The sequence below is a fragment of the Trichoderma camerunense genome, assembly GCF_050948025.1.
Source record: "Trichoderma camerunense strain CBS 138272 chromosome Unknown V8C40scaffold_5, whole genome shotgun sequence".
Lineage (NCBI taxonomy): Eukaryota > Fungi > Ascomycota > Sordariomycetes > Hypocreales > Hypocreaceae > Trichoderma > Trichoderma camerunense.
The window spans coordinates 300,307-320,143 of NW_028145365.1; the positions used below are offsets into that span (position 1 = coordinate 300,307).

A 19,837-nucleotide genomic window follows, 5' to 3' on the forward strand; every position below is an offset into this window, starting at 1 on the left:
CACAGAGAATCTTCAGCTCAGCTCAACTCAGCGTAGCTTTAGAAAATGCTGTGTATTAATCGTCGTCATCATGCATGCAGATGCGTATAATTTCCCATCCATCACTGCCATGGCCCGAGCCGAGCCTCTTAGTGTGCTATAGCCATGGCCTGATTCGGGTCCTGTCGCCATGCAAATGCAAACCTACGGAATCCCGGCCGGATCACGGACCCTCCGATCCGATGATTCTCCCCGCCATCGGCGCTCACCAGATTCCACGCGCTTTTCATCTCACTCATCACCAGCCTCACATTGACTTTGCAGCTCTGTAATTTTCTGCGAATTTTGAGGCGTTTGAGGCTGGTTTTTATCATGGCCGCTCCATTGGCCACTGCCAAGCAGCAGCTCCGGCGTCTCCTCAAGCAGAGACTCTCAAAAGTCTCTCAGGATTCCGTTCTCGCTCAAAGTATGATGAACCCGACCAGCATCAACATCCAATGACTCCTTATCAAATTTCAGATTTTCCCTTCTTTTTTTTTTTCTTCTTAAGAAATTAACACTTAAATCGCATCAGGCAGCACAATATTCGAGACGCTCAAAACCTTCAAGCCCTACCAAGACGCCAACCGCATCAGCGTATACCTCTCCATGCCTGTCGGAGAGATTCAGACAGACGCAATTGTTCGCCATGCCCTAAACTCCGGAAAGCAAGTCTTTGTCCCATATCTGCACAAATCACCCCTAGACGAACCTGGAACTCCAGCTCGCGTGATGGACATGGTTCAGCTTCAGGATGTCCAGGACTACGACGGCCTTCAGAGAGATTCTTGGGGGATTCCTAGCATAGATCCAGCTACCGTCCATCTGCGGCAGCGCATCCTCGGAGGACCTGATGTGCACAAATCAGACCAATCCACCTTGGATCTGATCCTTATGCCCGGTGTGGCTTTTGATACCGATAGTGCAGGAAGTGTTAGAAGACTCGGTCACGGCAAAGGCTTCTACGACTTCTTTCTCAACAGGTATTTGGCTGCGAAACCTCATGATGAAGTTGGTAATGATGGCCCTGTGCTACGATTCTATGGGTTGGCTCTCACGGAGCAGCTTCTCAACCCGGAGACGGATGAGCCGGTGCCCATGGGCCAGTATGACCGGAAGCTGCACGGCTTGATACTGGGCAATGGCGAGATTAAACTTTCGCCCGATACTCAAACAATAAGCGCATCCTGATACCATCTCATGTCCATTACGATTCTTATTCCGTTTGATAAACGCACAACACCTCCCTGTGAGTCCACTTCGCGAGAGTGTCGAAGTGTCTCGATCACATCAATCACAAAATCTTGATCATTCTCTCATAATTCTACTACTACATACAATCTGTTTGTGCAAAAGCTCAAAGTTCAACGCTAGAAAGCTGGTCCATAAACCTCCTCCACATTCCCGTACTCTCCTCCTCCTCCCTCCCGCCCGTCAAAGTCGCCTTATTTCCCACAACAATCATACCAAACTTGGCCCTGGTGAGAGCTACATTCATCCGACGCAGGTCCTTGAGGAAACCAATCTCTCGGCTTTCGTTACAACGAACAGTGACGAAAATGACAACATCGGCTTCGCGCCCTTGAAAGCCGTCAATACTAGAAATTTCGACGTTTGGAATTCCGGAAAGCGATCTTTGGAGAATCTCGGATTGTCGTGAATAAGGAGTCAGCACGGCGATAGATGTATTATTAGTGACCTGCGCGCTGTTGGCGTCTGTTCCAGTCGATGATGTAGCTTTAGTTGTGCGTAGGAGTTTGCAAATCGAGAGGCACAGGTCTGCCTGCTCTTTATTAGATTTGGACTTGTGGCCCAAATCTTCTCTTCCAGAACACTCGACAAATATCATCCGAGGGACAAAAGTCGAATGATTGGTAGCTGGAGAGGTTGGCCAGGGGAAAGATGAAGGTGGCATCGGCCTATCTTGATCCCTAAGCCCAGATAATAGCTTTGCTTCATAAAACTCCTTCGAGATGAAGCTGCATATGGAGGGATGCATCCGGTACTGTGTGTCCAGCATCACCTTGACCATATTCGGTGTTGCTCTATCTCGAGTATATAATCTCTCAAATAGTGAGACGTCAAAGTCCAGAGCAAGTGCGATATTCTGTACAGTCGGCCTCAGCTGAACATGATCACCCACGAGAATTGCCTTTTCGCACCCTTTTGCCAGCGGTACAAGCGATGCGGGCTCAGTCTGCTGGGATGCCTCGTCGACAATCACCGTCTCAAACACCTGGTCTCTCAGCAAGCCTAATCCAGCCCCGATACACGTCGTGAAGATGATTCCTGCGGCTTTGACACGCTTCTTGGCCTCACGCATGGCAGCATGGCTAGAGTGTACTTCCTGGCCAGCCAACGCATCGCATGTATACTTTCGTAAGTCTTCGCCAACTTTGCGGACTTCTGTCGCCACGCGCAAAGGAGCCATCTTTGAGCTCTGCAAGAGACCTTCCTGGCTGATTCGCCCGAGATATCGCCTCATGACATTGTCTACAGCGTTGTGAGTTGGAGCAGTGACTAGTATCTTGCCGATGTTAGGATCTAGCTGTAGCCTTCTGATGATTGCCACGATGGTTTGCGTCTTTCCGGTGCCTGGGGGACCCCAAAGACAGACTAGTTTGTTCTTCTGTGATGCTTCCACTGCGATTTTTTGACTTGGGTTTAATGAAGCCTCTGCTGTAGATAGAGTCGAAGCTGATGCCACTTCATTGTTTGCGTTTTCAGTTATAGTTGGTGCACTGGCGACAGCTTGGGACTGAATCCCAATGATTTGATCAAGCACTCCACAGCAAGCGTATTCATACGTCGCAAGATCACGCACAGCATCCAGCATTGTCTTTGCAGTCACAAACAAGCCGCATTCTTCCAGTATCCAGGAGCATTTCTCAGCGTAAGACGGCGGTGGATGAAAACAACGTATCTTGGCAAACCCCGACCTGCTCTCGACAACTAGACCATCCATAGAATAGACCCTGTCTAAAATCGAGCTTGACGGCGGACTGGCTGCGAAGAGTCGTACGTGAGTATTGGATATCGGTGTGCCGCCAATGGCATCCATTCTAAAAGTGACTTCGACTGAAGTCCCTGGTTGATCTGTGCTCGAGTTTGTTTCTTTCTCGTCGTTGGCGATTCGGATATTCAGAAGCTCGTCTCGCTTTTTTGCTTCTTCCTTCACTGATCCAATGTGCTCTACCGCAATGCCGATCATGTTGTGAACAAAATTTTGAACAATGGCTGGCCTACCAGTTAACAGCCTGGAACTATGCCTATCAAGGCCTTCAAGGAGAAGATCCAGCGCCGTGCTCGACGAGTGAACGGTTAGCGCAATCAGCTCGACGAGGTCGGCAAAGGAGGTCAACTTGAGCCAATCCACATTGTCCAAGATGGTATGAAAGGGAGCTAACACAAGGTCTCCAAACTCAGCTTCCGATAGGATAACGCTACGGAGTAGTATATGGCTGCTATTCTGTAGAACAACGCTCAGTTCTTCGGGTAGTTCTCTCCACGAGCCCAGATTGGCAAACGTAGCTGAGACGTAGGGCATCATCTGCAAGAAATCGGCCATAGTCCGCAGAGTTTCTGCCGGAGCCATCACTTTGTCATTCCTGATGCTCATAATCAAGTGTTCGAAGCAGCGCGTAAGCAGCCCTCGCTGCTCGTGTTCCACTAGCCAGGCGAAGAGTTGCTGTAAAGTCGCTGGATCTAGCACGTCTTGCAGAGCGGATAGATTCCCCCTTTTGACGACCTCGACTACAAGGGGAGGTTGCGCTCCCAAGGACCAGTCGACGTCATGAAGCTTTGGGACGTCGTATTCTTTGGGTTCGCGGGGGAATAGGGGCAAGACTTGCTCGGTGCCAATGTAGTCCTCCCATAGGTCGAGATTGCGCATTGAACTGACATCTCTATTACTGATGATATAAATCTCCTTTAATAGAAAGAAGTGATTAGCACTACTACACGATATAATATTTCTACTTGTACTTAGTAAAAAAGAACTCACCGCGGCCAAGATGCCCTGCCTCTGTAGCCTCCCAATATGCGTCTGTAGATTCCTGCTAAACTTGTCCAGCGCAACACTCGCTCTATAATCAACATTGGTTCCATTCGCAAGAGTCTGCTGCCTCGCCTTTCGACGATCTTGTTCGTTGGCCGCATTCCGATAGCTACTATCATTTGATCCCGAACGCCCAATAAACACCCAGGTGTTCCCCACGGTGCGATCAAATAACTGCAATCGATTCTCATCGCAAAAGAGCCGATATTCCTTCTTCGTTGGCAGAGAAAGTCGGCTTTGCGTCTCTCTTCCCTGAGAGTGCGGAAAGGCAAACAGCCTGACCTTGTTGCCCACCACAAAGTCGTCGGCTGGCGTGATCTTTTGCGGCACGTACATTGCCAACGTCAGTCGCTCATCCGGGCGGAAGATGATTATCTTTTTGTGAAAAAGCTCGAGGTTTCTGCTTGCTGCTTCTAAAAAAGTGGCTAGTCGGTCTTCCTCGGATGTGTAGACGCGTTTCCAATGAAGACCAGGATAGTTGAGATGGAAATGCTTCAATTCTGCTTCAGTAACCAAGCTTGACGAGGAGAGAGCGTTGAGAACTAAGCTTGGAGCATCAATGTACGCAGGCACTTGAGCCAAAATCCATGCTTTCTGTTCTGAAGTTAGGGAATTCAGGTCAAACATGTGCATCAAATCGTAAAAGGAGGTGTTCGTTCTCCTACACCATCTCACAGTCATCCTAATCAACTCGGCCTCAGAAATGGCAATATCATCTCTACACAGCAATAGCTGAACGCCGTCAAAAGTATACCCTTCCATATTATTCATGTGATTCTGGGCCATGTGTTTTTGCTCCATGATAATTTTCTTGGCTGCTTCGTGAAGCTCGTCCAGAACAAACGGGGGCGCATCTGCTCCTGGTTCCGGCGGCTTCTCGAATTTCCTGAGCTGATCATCCTTAATGCGATTGCCATCAACGCACTGCGAGAATAGACGATTGAGCTCCTGACACTCCGGGCTCATGGCATTGGTGGCTCTCGCCCACTTTAGATAGAGATTTTTGACACGACCCAGTGAGGCGTTTGTATACTTGGCAAAGTAGAGTAAGCGGTCATCATCTGTAATTGGCGAGAACCTCAAAGGTTCGCGGACCCCTGGATAGTGTGCCGCTTGGGATACCGTGGATGGGATGATGTCCGGATCCCACGTCACAAAAAATGTATCGCCATCCAGATCGCCTCCTGACATCATATCCGCCGCTGGTCGTCGTCCTGCTGTAGGGAAGACAATGCAGTCCACAAGGTGTGCAAGCTCAGGTCTTTCAACAACATCGAGTTTCTGAAGATCTCCTGGGTGCAGGCAAGGATTCCTCGTTACCAATACTTTCGTATTTTTCAGTGCGTAAGGCTGTCCGTCACCATCCATGGTCACTTTGACAGCACATTGGCCCGGTTTTAGGACGCCCCAAGCATCACAAACTCCAAACAAGAGCCTTGATTTCGGGATTAGTATACGACACTTTTGTTCGTCTCGCTTGTTCAGCATCTTGTCGTATTCCGCATTGATGAGTTTGTTGATTGTTGGCCGTACGGCGTCCAACGAGTCGATAATGACCCGTTCGGCAACCTGTGGCATATTCAAATGGCAAAGAATTCTAAACGCAACTCGCGGGTCCTGATGTGCCTCGGCGAGAAATTTGAAGTGCTCTTCCTGTTTGCGAAGGAGAGTCTGTCGACTAATGCCCAGCGCGTCGAGAAGAACAACCACCTCGTCGTTGAGATGTCCAAACACATACGGCTACAGTTGCATGGGTCATTAGTATGCTGATACATAAGGAATGAAATGGAATTACTTTACCTTTGAGTATTCTACAACCGAAAAAGACAAGTCGTCACCGCCGCTAAATTTCTTCATTGACTTTCTCATCTTGAGCCACGGTCCCCCTTTTGGCATGGTGGGATCCAACGTCACCACGCCCTTGTATCCACGATATCGTATCTGAAATACAGAAGGCGTATATCTAATGTTGCGAAACGAAATCTTGGTGCGTCGCGATAGCTGGCTGGCAAGGCCGGGTGCTATCAACCCACAGCCGTCTGTAAATATAAAGTCTCCCACTTCGATATCTGGGATGTCTTCGACTTTCTTCGGATCAACTTGCATTGCTGCGCGAGCAACTGAGAACAGCAGTCCAATTCGCTTTGCCTTTTTGGCTACAGTCTTCATCTTTGTAAAGTCACCCAATGCCTCCACTTTCTGTGTAATCTGCTCTTTGGAGGCTGCGCAGAGATAACAGGTCCGAGACTTGAGTTGACTGTTGCTGTGACCATAGAAGTTGTAGTGCACCCCTTGTATAGTGATTCCTGCGCGAAGGAGCCTAACTGCGTAGTCTGAACATTCTCGAAAAGTTGTTGGTTGTATCACTTTATCTGTAGCCCCCTCTGCTGGAGATGAAGGGCTAGCACCTTTGAGGGAACGAAAATCAGCCAACGAGATGGCTAGATACCTATCAAGGGGCAGATCTTGAATAGCACGATTCATATCCACAGGTCCGTAGCGAAGTTCGAGCCGATGTTGAGAGTTCTTGGTCGAGAGGCTGACCATTTTGATGAGTTTCAACCCATTTGTTGCTTCGGCAGTGGGTAGCCGTGGGACCTGAAATTCCCATTTTTGATCGTCTAGAGAAATCTTGTCGAGCAGAACATGTACAAAAGATTTGGGGTTAGACGAGGCTCGAGGAGGCATCTTTGGGTAACTGTATTCGGTTTGCTCGTTTCAGTACCGCGATTGGTGTACAGGTATGGATGAAATGAAGTGGAAATTTTTCACCAGTATTCACTTGAGCGATATTGTGCTGCTGGTTCTTTAACTTAAGAAACCGAAATCACTGTGAATGTCAGCATCCCCGACGGAGGGGAATGTGAATGTGCACGGTTGGTTGCACGGCATTTTTCCGCACTGGCACGAGGCTCTGGTGATACGTGGTACATGTGCATATCGAAGGCCTCCCGCATTAGCCTTCGCCGATTGCTCTATATATCGTCGTATTCGCCAATAATATCTTCGTTCCAGACCCTTCCACGTTTCTCGCCCAGATACCCTTTATGAACGCAATTTATGAGCAAAATGGGAGCTGTCGGCGTACCTCAGCAATTCAAGCCAAAGAACATATACATTGTCGGCGCACAATGTACAGGCAAAACTTCACTTGTCAACGCATTAGAAGGCTCCTTTGCCGATTTATTCAGCACCACGCCTCCCATTATCGTTAGAGAGGTCGCCCGCTCGGTGCTTAAGATTCATGGATTTACTGCCAGCGATATCACCTCAGATCCTGGCCGTTGCCTACAGTTACAGGCGCTCATATTGGAAGCTCAATTCAACAGTGAGCGCGATGCCTTGACTAAGAATCCCTGGATTATATCAGATCGCTCGGGGATAGATCCCATCATATATGCATCGCACCATATTGGGAGTGAGGCAGTGAAACTCATGACCTCGTCTAATTATTGGCAAGAGTTGAGAGATCGTATGTCGCAGTCATTGGTGTTCGTTTGCGAAACGGTGGAAGATTGGCTTGTAAGCGATGGAGTCAGACTTATGCCACGAGATGTAGAGGACTGGATGGAATATGACAATGAGTTCTGTCGTATGCTGGAGAGTGCAGAAATACCGTACCAGATGATCCCGCGTTCGGTCAAAAGCCTTGAAGATAGGGCTTCGTTTGTGTGGTCGAGGTGGAAGGAGGCCACATTGACTTGAACTTACAGTGCGCCGAAGTGGTGTGAGCTTTAGATGATGCTACACATATCTACGAGAGATATCAGGCATATTAGGCATCCTACTTGATAGTACCTACATCTAAGTTGTTTAAATGAGTGTAAGAAGTGACCTTTTTATCCAGTTGAGGTGAGGGGCTCATTGGACTCGTCACATGAGTCTGATGAGTCGGATCGCTAGGTCGATGAATAAGTGAATAAGTCGCTTTTTTTGTTCAATCGATCTTGATTGCACAGCAATTGTCGAAGTTTGTCATTGATATCATCTTGATTAGCGCTCCGGCAGTGACAGATGCTACCTCACCAACCATGTTCAAAGTCCTGGGCTCCAACTCTCTCACCTCAACAGCTGCTGTGACATTCAGGGCCCCTGGCTTGCAAGCCACAAAGCTGAAATACAGCATCAAACATGTGATCAAATTATTGAACTTCATTTTGTTAGTTTGCTGTCCTATCAGATCGGATAACTTTGACATGATGTTAGCCTCCTGTCTTACACATGCATGCAGGGTAGATGGGAGGCTCACGGGTCGGCAGGTTGAGTACTAACGTACCTATAGCGAAAATTGAGATTTGAGAAAACTGGGTTGAACCGAAATGATGAGTTTCCCATTTACGAGAAGGTTGCGGTATACATAGCTAGACAACATAACATTACTGAAGGCAGTATCCTAGTTGCAGTCTCTTTATACGATTCCCCTGCGTGTGGATAAAGCCAGCGACTTAGGCTTCTGTGTAACAGCGCTACATGTAGCTATGCTCACCTATTTTCTATTACAGAAAATATGGAAAGGATCAATCTTGAAGTAAATTACTCGGCAGGTTGAGGAACCTATAATGGGTAAACAGTATAAGATGAGGCAGCGCTATTGGCAACATAATGGATGTAGTATAGGTATGGTAAGTATATAAAGTCCTACTTGGTTTGACACGTGGCAATTGGAATTATACAGATTGTGATAAGCCTTGAGGCGACCAAACCATAACTAAGCCATGGCTGAACATTAGAATTTGGTCAATGATGGTTCTCTTGGTCCGAAGCATCTCGTCGTCTTCGAGAGTACAATGTACTTTTACGAGTACAAAGCTCCCCTCATTCGGCCGCGGGAGTGACCAAGTACACCCACATGCCACGGAGGCGGAAAAACATCGGCTGCCAGAGCTCCTCCAGCAGATTTGCCCCGCCAATTCAAGCCTCTGAGGAGCCATGCCACTTCGACCAAGGCAAGGCCGACTTCCATGATTTTGCCTGGAGCCAGTCATCCAGCAAAGCCAGCAAGTCTGCGACTCTTGTAAGCCTCCTCGCGCTCCAGGCCTCTGTCGCTTCCTCTCCTCCCTCTCCATTCCTCTCCGTTTCTCTCCCTCTATCACCTTCTCTTGGCCCCGTCTTCTCGCGGCCTGGCCTAGCTTAGCCTCTTGACCCGGGATTCAGCTCACGATTGTCTTCTTCTCCAGCACGTCAACGCTGGCTCATGAGCGCTGCTCGCTCCTCGACTACTTAAATCCGCGCTGAAAAGATTCCGTCAGCATCTCATCTTCCCTGAGCTCCCCAGCTGTCTTTCTCCTTTGCGCCCGAGATGGCCACGAACGGCTCGCCAGAGGCCTTTGCGCCTACGGACGTCTTAGGTGCCGTCATGACGATGCGAAGCGGGGAGCAGGAGGCAAAGAAGAAGGCGCACGAATACTTGGAGGCGTTCCAGAAATCGGTACGTCTCAATCCGCCTGCTCGTCTGGTTGACCAGCTCTCAGCTTGGAGCTTACAGCTTGCTAATCATCACCACCCGTCTAATCTATAGAAGGACTCGTGGGGAACAGTAATTGGGATTCTCCAGTCCAAGGCCGAGCCCGAGGCGACACTCTTCGCCGCCATCACACTTCGTGGAAAGGTTGTTCTATTTTCTTGTCATCATGCGTTTGTCCGCAGACTACTAACAATACTAGATCACCTATGATCTCATCACCCAGGTGCCTCCGAACGAGCTGCCCGCACTTCGAAATCAGATTCTGCTCCTTCTGAAGCACTACGCCTCCGGACCGAAACCCATCCGGGTCCAGCTATGCGTGTGTCTGGCCATTCTGGCGATCCAAATGAAGGATTGGAACGATGTGCTCCATTCGGTTGTCCAGTCCCTGAGCGACAGCCCCGAGAGCCATGCTTGTATCCTCGACTTTTTACGAGTCCTTCCCGAGGAGGTGACTGAAGGTCGAAAAATTACCTTGTCTGTACGTGGATTGCGATACTTTATAAAAAATCGGCGCGACGCTTGGCCCTCATCGATTACCCTTTCGGCCGGTCGGTAGTCACCCTCGAAGAATACATCTAATTGTTTGGAAATAGGAAGAAGACCTTGCATTGCGGACGCAGGCATTGCTGGGAGATAACGCAGACCAAGTCGTGCAGCTTCTCATCAATTATTCGCAGTCTTCACGTGAGTTATTCTGTCCCCTGGGGTTTCAGCCCCCATCGCCTCTCTATAAAAAAGAAAGGAAGATTGACATGAGATTTTCTCTAGCTGCCGCATCCCAAAACCCACTCCTGATGGAATGCATCACATCCTGGCTTCGCGAAGTCCCCGTGGCGACTATCGCCAATTCACCGCTTCTGGATGCGATTTTCCATGGGATAGCATCTGACGGGTGCAGTCAAGAGGCTGCAGAGTGTCTGAGCACGATGTTAAGAGAGACGGGCGACGTCGACGAATCCCAGGATATTATCCAGACCTTGTTCCCCCGAATCATCAGCCTGACGCCACGCATTGCTACCCTCGTCGAAGAAGAGGATACCGAAGGGCTGAAATCTCTAACCAAAGTTCTAGCAACAGCAGCCGAAAGCTGGGTGGTGGCCATTGCACGACAGCCGACTCAATTCCGGCCCCTCGTTGACGCCGTCCTCGAATGTGCCGCCCGAGACAAGGATCGAGAAGTTATCGAGCACACATTCAACTTCTGGTATGAACTGAAGCAGTATCTGGTGCTGGAAAGATATATTCAAGGTAGACTGGAGCTGGTCGACGTCTTCTCTAAGCTTGTGGATATTCTTCTATTGCATCTGCAATACCCACGGCCAGAGTCTGGAAGCGAAACGGATCTGTTTGACGGAGACCGTGAGCAAGAAGAGAAATTTCGCGAGTTCCGACACCAGATGGGTGACACGCTCAAGGACTGCTGTGAAGTAATGGGCGTCACAGAGTGCCTCACCAAGGTGCTTCATGCCATCCAGCTGTGGACGCAAAAGTATGCCAGTCAGGCCACCGAAGCAACAGTGCCGCATTGGCAGGAGCTCGAGGCTCCTTTGTTCGCGATGCGCGCCCTCGGCCGCATGGTGGACAAGGAGGAGGATGTTGTTCTCCCCCAGCTGATGCCACTTTTGGTGCAGATGCCTAGCCACGAAAAGCTTCGCTTTGCCACTATCATGGTGCTTGGACGCTATACGGAGTGGACGGCGGCTCACCCGGAGTACTTGGAGCCTCAGTTCAACTACATTGTCAACTCATTCCAGTCCGACTCGCGCGAAATCAATCGAGCAGCGGCGCTGTCGCTCAAATTCTTCTGCACTGACTGCAAGCATCTCCTCAGCGGCCAAGTGCTGCAGCTTCAGACGTTCTACGACCAGGTTCTGGATAAGCTGCCGGATCTCAGCAAGGAGGAGGTCACCGAGGGCGTTTCCAATGTCCTCGCTGTCCAGCCTGTTTCCGAGACCTATCACTTGCTCAAGACATACTGCGATCCTCTGGTCCAAAGGTTGATGACAAAGGCAAACCATGCGACCACAGACGAGGGTAAACTGGCCGTAGCAGGTAATGACTTGTCCCTCCACCATTCTCTCCTTTCTGTTTCCCCCCACTACTCTTGCGGTTTCAGCTCCTTACTAACCTTTTCGAAATGACAGATCACCTACAGCTCATCACCATCTTTGTGCAAAACGTGATGCCACTAATTAACCCTGGAGAAGAGAATCCTGCAGTTAAGTACTGGCAGGAGATCTTCCCTATTCTGTCTACCGTTCTGGACAACTTCCTCACCTTCTCTCCTATCTGCGAGAGAGTATGTAGGTGCTGGAGAAACATGGTCATTTCCTACCGTACTGCGATCGCGCCCATGCTGGCGGACATGGCAAACAAATTGGCTAGCGGCTTCAATGTCTCTAGGGAAGGCTGTTTCCTATGGGTCACGTCTGCCATTCTGCGAGAGTTCTCCGAGGCACGGGAGCACGTGGATCCATCCATCACCGAAAACATCTACACGTTCTTTGAAGCGCAAATGACGACGTTCCTGAGAGTCATGACCGAGCTACAGCCCAAGGAGCTGCCGGACGTGATTGACGACTTCTTCCGACTGCTTATCGATGCGCTGCTGTACTATCCTCAGAAGCTGGTGCCGTCCCCACTCTTGGTGCCCATCTTCGAGGCCTCCATCTACGCCTTGACGCTGGAGCAGCGGGATCCTCTTTCTTCCACGCTTCACTTCTTGAGGGATCTGCTGTCATACGGTGGCGACAACCCGGCCACCAGTGAGGGGCTTCCGGAAGCAACCGCGGCTGAAATCAGGACTATAGTAAAGAGCCTCCTCGCCAGCCACGGTGAAAACCTAGTAAAGCAGTGCATGGCCGGCATGATGATTACCTTCCCAAGGGACTGCTTCGCGGACGGTAGTGGCGTTTTGCTCAGTCTTTTCGAGCTTTTGCCCGTGGAGACGACGGAATGGGTCTCGCGCACTATTCAGTTACTGCCTCAAGGCACTGTATCCCCAGAAGAAGCCAACAGGCTGATGGCCAAGATCAAGGAGCGACTCGCGGTGAACGAGGCCGGAGGTATCCGGCATGTGAGGGTGCTACTGCAAGACTTTACCAACACATATCGGCGCCGTAACGTTGCCCCTCGAGACGGCCTCGGACAGCTCGAGGCAACTAGATTCCAGTTTGCCGGCTGAAGTGAATTCAAGGACGAATAAACAGATATGAAGAGAGAGAATTTGAAATGAAAGAAAATACCATTTGACAGCAATACCAGTAAGGGGTTGGGGAGGGTGAAGCAAATGAGAGAGGTGATGGGCATAGAAGTCGTCCGCCAACACGGATCCGACCCTGGGACAATGTAGGGCGAGGCTACGCAAGCGTGTATGTTTCAGAGAGCACAAAGTTAATGGGGAGGTGCAGGACTGTAAGAGAGGGCTTGGGGGTGAAATTTGAAGGCGAAGTCAAGGGAGGACCAAGAAAAGAGAATAAGAGCATTATCGAAGCAAGGAATCGACAATTTAACGACATGGTGATGAACAGGCATTTGGAGCTGAGGACTTATTGGGAGGGAGGAAATCTGGGTTGTTCTATGGGGGAGGCCGACTATGCAAATATCCGAATATTACAGTAGATAGAGACATATATTTTTACCAGAAAGGAGTAGTAGACGAGGAGAATAGGAATAATACCGAAGATGTAAATTTAGCAACGCTGATGGCGGTCTTGTTGGCTCTTGTATCGGCGTTTGACATGTACAGCGTTGGAATGTTGATGGTATCATTGGTAAATTTGGATTCTAATTATATAAGTATGCTGAGTAACTGACAAGGTGCTTACACACAACCTGAATCTATATATATTTCCGTCGAAGAGCAACTACTGGCAGTCTATTCAATACCTAGGCAACAATGAAAGGGATACGAGGGATTTAATGGTTGCAAGATGGCACAAAGGACGCGGAAAGTACCGATGAATGATACGGAATCATTCACATGCAAGTTTATAGTCGGACTTTCTCTTGTATCTGCAGCTCGGAAATATTTCTCTTTGCGTAAGACCTAAACCAGAACAAGAGCGAGTTGCTTAACAAAACTCAATTCTAGCACTTTTCAACAAGTGACCAGATCGGGCATCCTGGATGAAGTTTAGTCTTTTGCCTAATTGAGAGACTAGAGCCCTGGGCGTGCATGAGTCAGAAGACAAAGCAGAAAGGCGGGCGCCCGTTAAACTGGGAGGCTAAAAGAAGAACAAAGTCTGGAGTGGGAGTGGGTTCAAGTTTATTAGTGCCTGTTGAGTTGAGCTTTTTGGTATACGGATTACGAGTCGAGAGAGGTGTGGGGGTTGTGACTGAGATTGGATCTGTGGTGTGAGTTTTGGGCTGTTAGTTTCGCCGGGGAGTCATTTTTTAGTTGTTCTGTATATGTATGTAAGACACACCGAACTTGTTCTTTTTTCTCTTTCTTTCATTCTTTTTGTTTTCAGATAACTCTTTTCTTGTTCAATCAGTTTCATTCATTAAGTGGAACAGAACAAAGACAAAGACAGCGAAAGAAAGACTTTTGTTTCCCTTCCACATCCACCGGTTAACACACACCGGCAAAAGAGAAGAAGAAGAAGCAAAGGAAGAGAGAACAGTAGAGACACAACATGTCGCCCCAAGAATTCATCAACTCGCCCAAATACGGCTCGGCCACTCTCATCCCCTTTGATCCCAACAGCGAGGCCCAGTGCAAGCGGCTGTACGAGCAGCGCTTAGCATGTTCGTGGGACTACGACTTGATTGAGGAGTGGAGGGCCAAAGTGCGCGAGGGGACCAAATTCATGTACTGGATTGTGAGTTGTGTGAGATTGAGATTAGGGGATGAAGATGAAGGGATCTTGAAGAGCTGACAACGAGCGGGAACAGACAATCAACGATGAGCTGCCTGAGAAAGACGAGTATCTGGCTAAGCACATTGAAAGATTTCCCAAAGTAAGTCAAACGAGAGAGGTAGATCTGAAGATTGGTCAGAAGAATGCTTACCTTGTTATGCAGGAAAAAGAAGCCATCGTCGACACAGCAGAAACTCTGGGCAAGTCGTCGAGAACACCAACATTGACCTCCTTCATCCCAATTGGCCACATTGCCCTCGAACTGTACCCGGAACGCCAGGAACAGTATTCCCTGCCCGATTCCACGGTCTGGATCAAGTCTCTGTACATTTCATGGTAAGTTGTCAAGACTCTCTCTTCTTTACTCTCTCAATCTCATCTCGTCTCGTCTCGTCTTCATTTTCATGGTCACATTCATCATCATGGTCTCATCTCATCCTCACCACCATCAGGGCCATCCAAGCCGGCGGCTTCGGCCGCTCCGCAATGCACCAGCTCGAACGCCTCGCCGCCCTTCCCCCCCTCAACGCAACCGTCATGGCCCTCGACACCACAACGAAAAAGTTCCAGATCACCCCCGAGAGCATCGCCATCTTCAACAAGATCCGCGGCTCCGAGGTCACCAGCGCCGACTTTCGGTCCAACGAGGAGTGGTACACGCGCCAGGGGTACGACATCATCTGCTACGTCGACGAGATGTACAAGTGGGTGGACCAGGAGACGGGGATTGCGATTTCGGTGCCGTCGGTGTTTATGAAGAAGCAGCTTGTTTGAATACCTGATGGGAGTTGAGTTGAGTTGGTTTTGTTTCAAAAGGGGGCGTTTTAGACGGCGTAGATGCAATGGTTGCTGTAGGTTTACAGTGTATAATGGAAGTGTTGTTTGTTAATCACTGCCTTTGAGGTCCGAAGTTTGTGCAACTGTATTGTTCTTGTTCTCTCATCAACTCAAAACCACTTTTCTGTTTTGCCAAATTGAACAAACATTTGATGTTGCTGTGAAAATAAACAGATTCCTTGGTAGACCGCTACTCTTTTATTCTAAATAAAGAGTTTTCTTTGTTATCATAATCCCTACCATTCAGCGCCTTCCCGTCCTTCTTTGTTTCTTTAATTAGACTGAAACTTGGCAGCGCTTTTCTCCTTTATTCTTCTCTCATCTGAACCTATCTTCCAATTGTTCCTTTCGTAGGCTTCGCCTCAATCTGCAGCCATCCGTTCTCGTAATTGTTCTTGTACAGACCCCTTCTCTTTCTGGCTGTTTCAATAAAGCAGACAAAGCCATCTCGTTACCGCCGTTTTGATTTGGTGAAACAGCTTCTGAACACTAAATCATCTGGTCAACAAGATGTGTCCAAGATGGTGTTACACTCGCGAATATGATAAAAGACGACTCAAAGTCTCTATATAATTAGCATATATGCCCTTGGTTTATGAACCTATCTTTGTAGAAAATACTTTACATTCAACTCATCATTAGCCACCAAGTTAGCATCGTATCCAAAGTTCGATATCATGGCCAGTTCGGCAGATAGAATCAAGAACAAGGGTCTTGAAATGACCCTTACAGGCGACCCAACGTCCACAAAAAGGAGAAACCGCGATACTTATGAACAAGACGATGACGGCAATTCCAATAATGATCCCAATGCCAACGGTCCACCGGCGAAAAAAATTAAACAATGCTGCAAATTCTGCTTATTGGATACTAAAGGCAGGAAAATGGCCCAAGTAAGGGCATGCAATTACGAAACACTTGCGAACGGAGACATTCTCGAGTGTCAAAACTGCGCCGACTACCGCTCGGAACATCCAGACAAGGAAATCAAGTGTGAACCTCATGAGCTTCTGCGCAATAAAAAGGTCTGGCGCCGGTACGGTATAAAACATCCTTCGACTTATCCGGCGCAGCCCTGCGACCAGTGCATCACAAGCGGCAAATCCAACCAATGCAACGTCGATCCCATTCTCAACTACGGCTGTACAGCAACAAAGGCCTGCCGAGAGGGTCGCTGTACAATCAACGGCCACAGGTTGGAGGCAGCGCCCAGTTCTGTCATTTCCCTCGGTGTCCCTTGGACACGCAGAGAATGCCAATATTGTGAGCACCTGACGACGAATGGCAGGATCACCATCGGATGCAGTTGGCTCAGGGATCGGGCGAATCGAAACGAAGCCTGCTTCAACTGTCAATCCCGCAACCTGGCGTGCTTCAACGGCGGACGCCTCATCGCCGAGCCTCAAACTTTCGCCAAGTCTCAACCCTTGACTCTCCCCAAAGTGTGGAATGTCGCCGCCACACACGAATTTGGATTTGTTGACTGTAGGAAAACCGGTACAACCCGTCGCACCTGCAAGAGATGTCTCGAGGACAAGAACGGTCACTGCCATGCTGATGCTGGGCATTATCGTTATGCGTGTACTCGATGTGCTGAGCTCGGCATTGACTGTGTCGATAGTGGCAATGACACGTATTATCCCATCTTCGACCTGGCCAGAGTTGGCATCGGCTTACACTTGCCCTTTATCCAGTGTTCGTGTTGCATAAAGAAAGGGAGAAACTGCGATTTGCAGCGCCCGTGTGACTCATGCGTCGAGCACGGCGACCAGTGCGATGCCTTCGCGGGCGATACAGCCAGGTATTGTATAAACGGTCGACTAGATCCGCCTCCTGGGCCTCTCTATTATCTCGCACTGGGATACGGTGCCAATGGTGTCAATGATGTCAAAGACGGATCTGCTGTGGAGCACTGGGTAGGTCCGTTGACAAGCATCTACGGCATGATCCCCGGGAGGGACAATAGGCAACTCGTCGCCTCATTCGCCGCTGATTTAAGAGGAAAACTGTTTCCACACGGAGAGCCTCCTCACGGTGATGTCGCTCAGAACGGCGTCATGTTTGGACCAGCAAGCGCGATAACCAAGGAAAACATTGTGGCATGGATCGAATCCAAGTTTCCTCAGCATCACCCGATCAACGAGTATGAGGGATACGCAGATTGTATCCAAGCGGCAAAGTCCTTTGTGCAGAATCTTCGCAGCGGAAAGCCTCGTCTCCGCGCCGAGCAATTCCTGGGCAACGGACCGAGGAGCTTCACACACGGCCCTGATTGCGGAGAGCAGTGTTGCGTCGATGTTGCTGGCAATGTCGCTGCCCATAATCTTGCTGTTTCTGCCATCGTCAGCCCTGTCCCTGTGTCAGCTCAGGTTCCGATTCCTTTCTTGAATGATGATGCTATGGCTTTCTTACCAATCCCAATGGATATTGATGGCAACGACACCATCAATGCAACGGGTTACATCTATGGAAATCAAAATGAGAATGAAAATGAAAATGCCATGAGCCAGGGAGCAGGAGCACTCCAATTTCTCAATTCCCAGTGGCACAACCCGCAGTTTGACTTTACCATTGCAGCTCCTTCTGACCAGCAGCTGCCAGTTGTCAGGTTCAGCCCAGATTTGCCAGCCGACATGGATCTTGATTTCGGTCTGAATCTCTATCCCAGCCCCTGCGTGCCAGCTGCCAGACTCTACCCGCCTCAGGTTTCTTCTAGCGATTTCCATACGGACATCGATTCATTTCTTGACTTCTCCTCGAATCACTTTCCCGTTGGTGAATCTGACATACGCACCGATATCGATCTCAGCTTGCTGGCGGGTTTGGAAATTAATCCACCCGAGGTTCTCGTCGACGAGGAAGATAGAGAAGCCAATATCGATCCCAGACTGCGTACGGAATTTGTCGACTTCAATCCGCTTCCATTTAATAATCTTAACACGGATCCCAGGATAGACCCCGAACAAACAAGGAGAGATACCGCCCTGTTCATGACTATTTTCGGCGAGGTAACCAACTCGACGCCTCTACTCCCTAAAGACGTTCCTCAGCTTGATGAGACTGCACCGGTAGATGACGAGCCAGTTTGATCAAATGGAGCAGAACCCTAAGAAAGCCTCGTTTGGCATCGCTTCAGACAAGATCAACGGGGAAAGCAGCGGTTTCAATAATGTCCTAAACGACATACCGCGACGTGTCAGGCACGTTGCACCAAGTTATCCTAACAAATGCCTAGAACTTCGAGACGCCCAATTCTGCGAGCACAAAGTCACGGCCGACTCCATCTGCCAAAGCGGCTCGCACGGAAAAGAAGACCGCGTCCACGTCTGCGACCACTGCAGCAAAGCGAGCGCCCTCGAGCTGGTCAGCATTGGAAGCTCGTTCGACTTGGCCGCGATCGAGAACATGCGCGCGTACCTCTGCAACCACTGCGCCGAGAAAGTCAGCAAAGACGTCCGCCCAGTGCTGCGAAACAGGCTCACCAGCGACCTCAAGGTCTGGGGCAAATGCCAGGATTTCCCCCTTGCGAGTCGTATTCCCGTCCCGTTCAACAAGGACGGCGGTACCATCACTTTCATAGGCGACGCTCAGAAGATCACTGGATGCCTATGCGGAACGAAGCTTCTCTACCGACGCCTTTGCTACAGCCACCGCCTCAAGTATGGGGACGAGGTCGTGAAGCAGGCTCAGGAGATGCAAGACTGGTGCCAGAAAAAATACGGCGCCAAAACCTGTTTTGTTTGTCTCAAGGGAAGCCAGCCTCGTGTAGTTGCCTTTAAGGGACGGCAGTGGGCTGCCAACCAGGCCAAATGCACTGCCTGGCAGTGTCTTGTCTGCGGTGACTTGGTCCTGAATCAACCAACTATGAGCATCTTCGGACCACAAGGGCCCAAAGCCATAGTTTCGATGCCTCGGGTAATTATTAACGGTGTATATGGGAGCCAGGATGGAGAAGAGCAAGAAACTGAGTATGGTGTACAGGAAATATCTAGCGAGGAGTTGATGGGAGAAGAAGCGCTGCGGTCATACGCAACTGGAGGCCAATTATCTTTCGGGGAGCCATCGCCATCTGTAGCGTATTGGGATGAAGAATCAAATGGGATCCAAAAAGGAATGCTATATGAGCAAACTCGCAATCAGGACATGGAGTTATTCGAAGAGCAAGCTGAAGCAGAGCACGGAAGCCGAGATGGAGGACGAAATGAACGGGGAGATGGAGAACAAACTCAAGAACGGGAGACATCCGAGTCGAATGAAGAAGCTTCTTGGGGGGGATCCTGGACTCTTGTTCACCGCCCGATCTAGCTCTTTTTGTCGTTACTGGGTGCGTCTCGTTGACATCAAGAGGTCAAGAACTGGTAGACGCGGTGTTGAATACTTGCTTTATTTTTCCCTTTCTCATAACCCAGAAGGAGGGTTTTGTTAGGCCATGTACGAGTAGCCTATTGTCATTAACAATTCACGAGATTTGAAAGACACATAATGAGCCTATTCTCTGTGAAAGTGTAAACGCAACTCACCATTGAACTCGGAAGTCTGGCCCGGTGCCCAGTACGGAGTAGTGCCAATCACGATTAAACTTCCAGCATGTGTTAG

At 49.4% G+C, this 19,837-nt stretch overlaps 6 protein-coding genes across 6 annotated transcripts; 5 read left to right on the plus strand and 1 right to left on the minus strand.

The window, feature by feature from the left end:
* The first annotated feature begins 247 nt into the window (after nt 1-247).
* Nucleotides 248-1,292, plus strand: V8C40DRAFT_168915 (5-formyltetrahydrofolate cyclo-ligase). The gene is made up of 2 exons (XM_083211585.1): nt 248-445; nt 554-1,292. Exons 1-2 carry the CDS (start codon nt 352-354, stop codon nt 1,207-1,209), a joined length of 750 nt encoding a protein of 249 aa, XP_083075346.1. The 5' UTR covers nt 248-351; the 3' UTR covers nt 1,210-1,292.
* On the minus strand, nt 1,293-6,763 carry V8C40DRAFT_285868 (RNA dependent RNA polymerase domain-containing protein; the record flags this gene model as incomplete). The annotated part of the gene is made up of 3 exons (XM_083222464.1): nt 1,293-3,946; nt 4,022-5,815; nt 5,894-6,763. The coding sequence occupies 3 exons, from the start codon at nt 6,761-6,763 to the stop codon at nt 1,376-1,378; spliced, it is 5,235 nt and encodes a 1,744-aa protein (XP_083075347.1). The 3' UTR covers nt 1,293-1,375.
* Nucleotides 6,764-7,075: 312 nt separating this feature from the next.
* Nucleotides 7,076-7,891, plus strand: V8C40DRAFT_238420 (ATP/GTP-binding protein). Its single transcript, XM_083214440.1, has one exon. The coding sequence runs from the start codon at nt 7,136-7,138 to the stop codon at nt 7,778-7,780; it is 645 nt and encodes a 214-aa protein (XP_083075348.1). The 5' UTR covers nt 7,076-7,135; the 3' UTR covers nt 7,781-7,891.
* Nucleotides 7,892-9,019: 1,128 nt separating this feature from the next.
* On the plus strand, nt 9,020-13,361 carry V8C40DRAFT_238421 (mRNA transport regulator MTR10). Its single transcript, XM_083214441.1, has 6 exons — nt 9,020-9,503; nt 9,594-9,683; nt 9,739-10,020; nt 10,136-10,226; nt 10,311-11,594; nt 11,687-13,361. The coding sequence occupies exons 1-6, from the start codon at nt 9,375-9,377 to the stop codon at nt 12,724-12,726; spliced, it is 2,916 nt and encodes a 971-aa protein (XP_083075349.1). The 5' UTR covers nt 9,020-9,374; the 3' UTR covers nt 12,727-13,361.
* Nucleotides 13,362-13,444: 83 nt separating this feature from the next.
* On the plus strand, nt 13,445-15,387 carry V8C40DRAFT_238425 (uncharacterized protein). Its single transcript, XM_083214442.1, has 4 exons — nt 13,445-14,365; nt 14,439-14,504; nt 14,568-14,740; nt 14,857-15,387. The coding sequence occupies exons 1-4, from the start codon at nt 14,180-14,182 to the stop codon at nt 15,176-15,178; spliced, it is 747 nt and encodes a 248-aa protein (XP_083075350.1). The 5' UTR covers nt 13,445-14,179; the 3' UTR covers nt 15,179-15,387.
* Nucleotides 15,388-15,918: 531 nt separating this feature from the next.
* V8C40DRAFT_273668 (uncharacterized protein) lies at nt 15,919-19,546 on the plus strand (the record flags this gene model as incomplete). The annotated part of the gene is made up of 2 exons (XM_083220517.1): nt 15,919-18,309; nt 18,344-19,546. The coding sequence occupies 2 exons, from the start codon at nt 15,919-15,921 to the stop codon at nt 19,544-19,546; spliced, it is 3,594 nt and encodes a 1,197-aa protein (XP_083075351.1).
* Between the last annotated feature and the right edge of the window lie 291 nt (nt 19,547-19,837).

Excerpts from the sequence above, each read along its gene's own strand:
- V8C40DRAFT_168915 (XM_083211585.1), top strand. The coding sequence starts at position 352 with ATGGCCGCTCCATTGGCCACTGCCAAGCAGCAGCTCCGGCGTCTCCTC. Across the intron at positions 446-553 it reads GGATTCCGTTCTCGCTCAAA|GCAGCACAATATTCGAGACG; the intron begins GTATGATGAACC and ends AAATCGCATCAG.
- V8C40DRAFT_238420 (XM_083214440.1), top strand. The coding sequence starts at position 7,136 with ATGAGCAAAATGGGAGCTGTCGGCGTACCTCAGCAATTCAAGCCAAAG.
- V8C40DRAFT_238421 (XM_083214441.1), top strand. The coding sequence starts at position 9,375 with ATGGCCACGAACGGCTCGCCAGAGGCCTTTGCGCCTACGGACGTCTTA. Across the intron at positions 9,504-9,593 it reads TGGAGGCGTTCCAGAAATCG|AAGGACTCGTGGGGAACAGT; the intron begins GTACGTCTCAAT and ends TCTAATCTATAG. Across the intron at positions 11,595-11,686 it reads GGGTAAACTGGCCGTAGCAG|ATCACCTACAGCTCATCACC; the intron begins GTAATGACTTGT and ends TCGAAATGACAG.
- V8C40DRAFT_238425 (XM_083214442.1), top strand. The coding sequence starts at position 14,180 with ATGTCGCCCCAAGAATTCATCAACTCGCCCAAATACGGCTCGGCCACT. Across the intron at positions 14,505-14,567 it reads ACATTGAAAGATTTCCCAAA|GAAAAAGAAGCCATCGTCGA; the intron begins GTAAGTCAAACG and ends CTTGTTATGCAG. Across the intron at positions 14,741-14,856 it reads AAGTCTCTGTACATTTCATG|GGCCATCCAAGCCGGCGGCT; the intron begins GTAAGTTGTCAA and ends CACCACCATCAG.